This window comes from Tupaia chinensis, unplaced genomic scaffold (genome assembly GCF_000334495.1).
Source record: "Tupaia chinensis unplaced genomic scaffold, TupChi_1.0 Scaffold000067_1, whole genome shotgun sequence".
In the NCBI taxonomy this organism is placed as follows: Eukaryota; Metazoa; Chordata; class Mammalia; order Scandentia; family Tupaiidae; genus Tupaia; species Tupaia belangeri.
Window position 1 is genome coordinate 611,770 of NW_006159526.1, and position 1,894 is coordinate 613,663.

The following is a 1,894-nucleotide window of genomic DNA, read 5'->3' on the forward strand; positions in this document are numbered from 1 at the left end:
CCCGGCAGCCGCCACCGCCCGCCTCCCCCACTGCCCGCCCCAGCCAGGAAGCCTCAGGGTGGGGTGGGGGTGGGGCAGCACCCCTGCCCAAGCTGCAGGGTCCCAGCCGTCACAGCCCAGGGAAGTTCTTCCCGTTGTCTGACCCTAATCCCACAGGTGACCTGGAGTTGCGATGGAGACTCCCAACAGAAGCAGCATGACCTTGGTCCTGTCCCTGGCCCTCTCGGGGGCACACCTCCGCAGGACCCTCCTGGGTCAGCCTGGGACCTTTGGGGTGCGAGGGGGTACCTAGTGTTGGGAAAGGAGGTCTGAGAACTTCCTCCCTGTGTAGGGGGCCTTTTGGGGTTCTGAATCCAGGAGTGGAGGTGGCATCTGGGGAGGGAGGTGTCCAGAGGGTGGAAATTTGGGGACAGAGAATGTATGCATTCTCTGCCACTCAGCATGTCCGTGTGTCTGCCTCCAAGGATAACTGTCACTGTCTCGCTCTGCCGTGTAACCGTGACTATGTCACTCCGTGTCTGTCTGTCTGCCTGTGTCCGAGTGTCACTTTTTCTCTACGAGAACACTGTGCAGCCTCTCGGTGTGGTGTGTCACGTGACTTTCGGGGTGTGACTTCTGGTGTGCGCACCTGCAGGAGGCTTTGTGCCTGTCTGTCCGCCTGCCTGGTGTCTGTCCGCCTGCTGCAGGTCCATCTGCAGGTCCGTGTTTAACTCCTGTGTCTAGGTGTGTTTGTACACTCACATGTCACTGTGTCCCCGCATCTCCCTATCTCTCTGAGTGTCTGCCTCGGTCTCTGGATGAAGGGGCACCTGCTGGGGCCAGAGACGAATCACCAGAAGGCCAGGGTGGAGGAGAGGAGGTGAGAAAGACAGCGAGAGACAGGACAGCCGTGCCGCCTGAGAGCCAGGGAGCAGAGAGCAAGCGCGAGGAGCTGGGGGGGGGGCATCGTGGGCGCCACGGCCAGAGCGGGTGATCAATATTCGATTTAGGTTTTAATTCCGGGGCTTTCGGAGGCTGTCAGCCCTGATGTATGAGCTCACACCGGGGCCGCCCAGCCAGCCACCCCACCAATGCCCATGGCCTGGTGGCCTGTCCTGGCCCCAGCCCCCTTGCCAGCCTGCTATGGGCTGGCAAGGGGGGAAGCAGAGAGGGCCTGAGTGAGCCGAGCCTGGTCACTCACTCACAGCAGTGTAGCGCCTGCTGGGAGGGAGACAGCAAGGGGCCCCCAGGTCCTCCAACGCTGGGGACACCCTGATGGAGTCTCATAGCCTGCCTGCCAGCACAGGTGCACACGTCCGGCCCCTCCACACACACACAAACACACACACATGACACACAAGAAGCCCTGGATGCACACAAACGCCAACATGCATGTGTCCACTCATACCCCTGGCCTCTGACACGCATGTCCACACACTTCTCTGACATGCCTGTCTCTGCCTCCCAACTCGGCCCACACGCACAACCGCAGGCAGGGAAGGCCTCCACTCTGATGAGAGAGGGGCAAAGGGAGAGAGAACCTTCTGGCCAGAGAAGCCAGAGACAGAGACACAGGAACTCAGGACAGAGAGCAGAGATGGAGGGTAGAGACGAAGAGCAGGGACACCTGCAGAGAGCAGGGTAGCCTGGGGTGACTGGGAAGAGCAGGGGACAGGGCTCAGCCCATGCAGGAGGGGGGCGGGGTGGGGGGATGGGAGGGAGCCCTCCCTTCCTCCCCAGATGCCCCCCCAAACCCTGTCTCTCTCTCAGGAAGATGGATCCACCGCCCTCCCTGATGACAATGCTGTCTGCGCAAACTTTAATTAACACTTTGAGTTAATTAGTTCGAGATCATTTAGGAGTAAAATGTTTTTATTAGGGAGGCTGCTAGCCTGTTGATGGATGGGGCGCGATT

General features: G+C 60.3%; 1 protein-coding gene across 1 annotated transcript in view; it reads left to right on the plus strand.

Annotated features, from left to right (window-relative positions):
* Window positions 1–172: 172 nt before the first annotated feature.
* The window catches only part of LOC102475016 (mitochondrial import inner membrane translocase subunit TIM16), a 21,017-nt gene continuing 19,295 nt past the window's right edge, over window positions 173–1,894 (plus strand). The window contains exon 1 of the mRNA XM_006142134.1: window positions 173–274. Within this exon, the coding sequence (XP_006142196.1) occupies window positions 173–274 (102 nt within the window). The remainder of the gene's footprint in view (window positions 275–1,894) is intronic.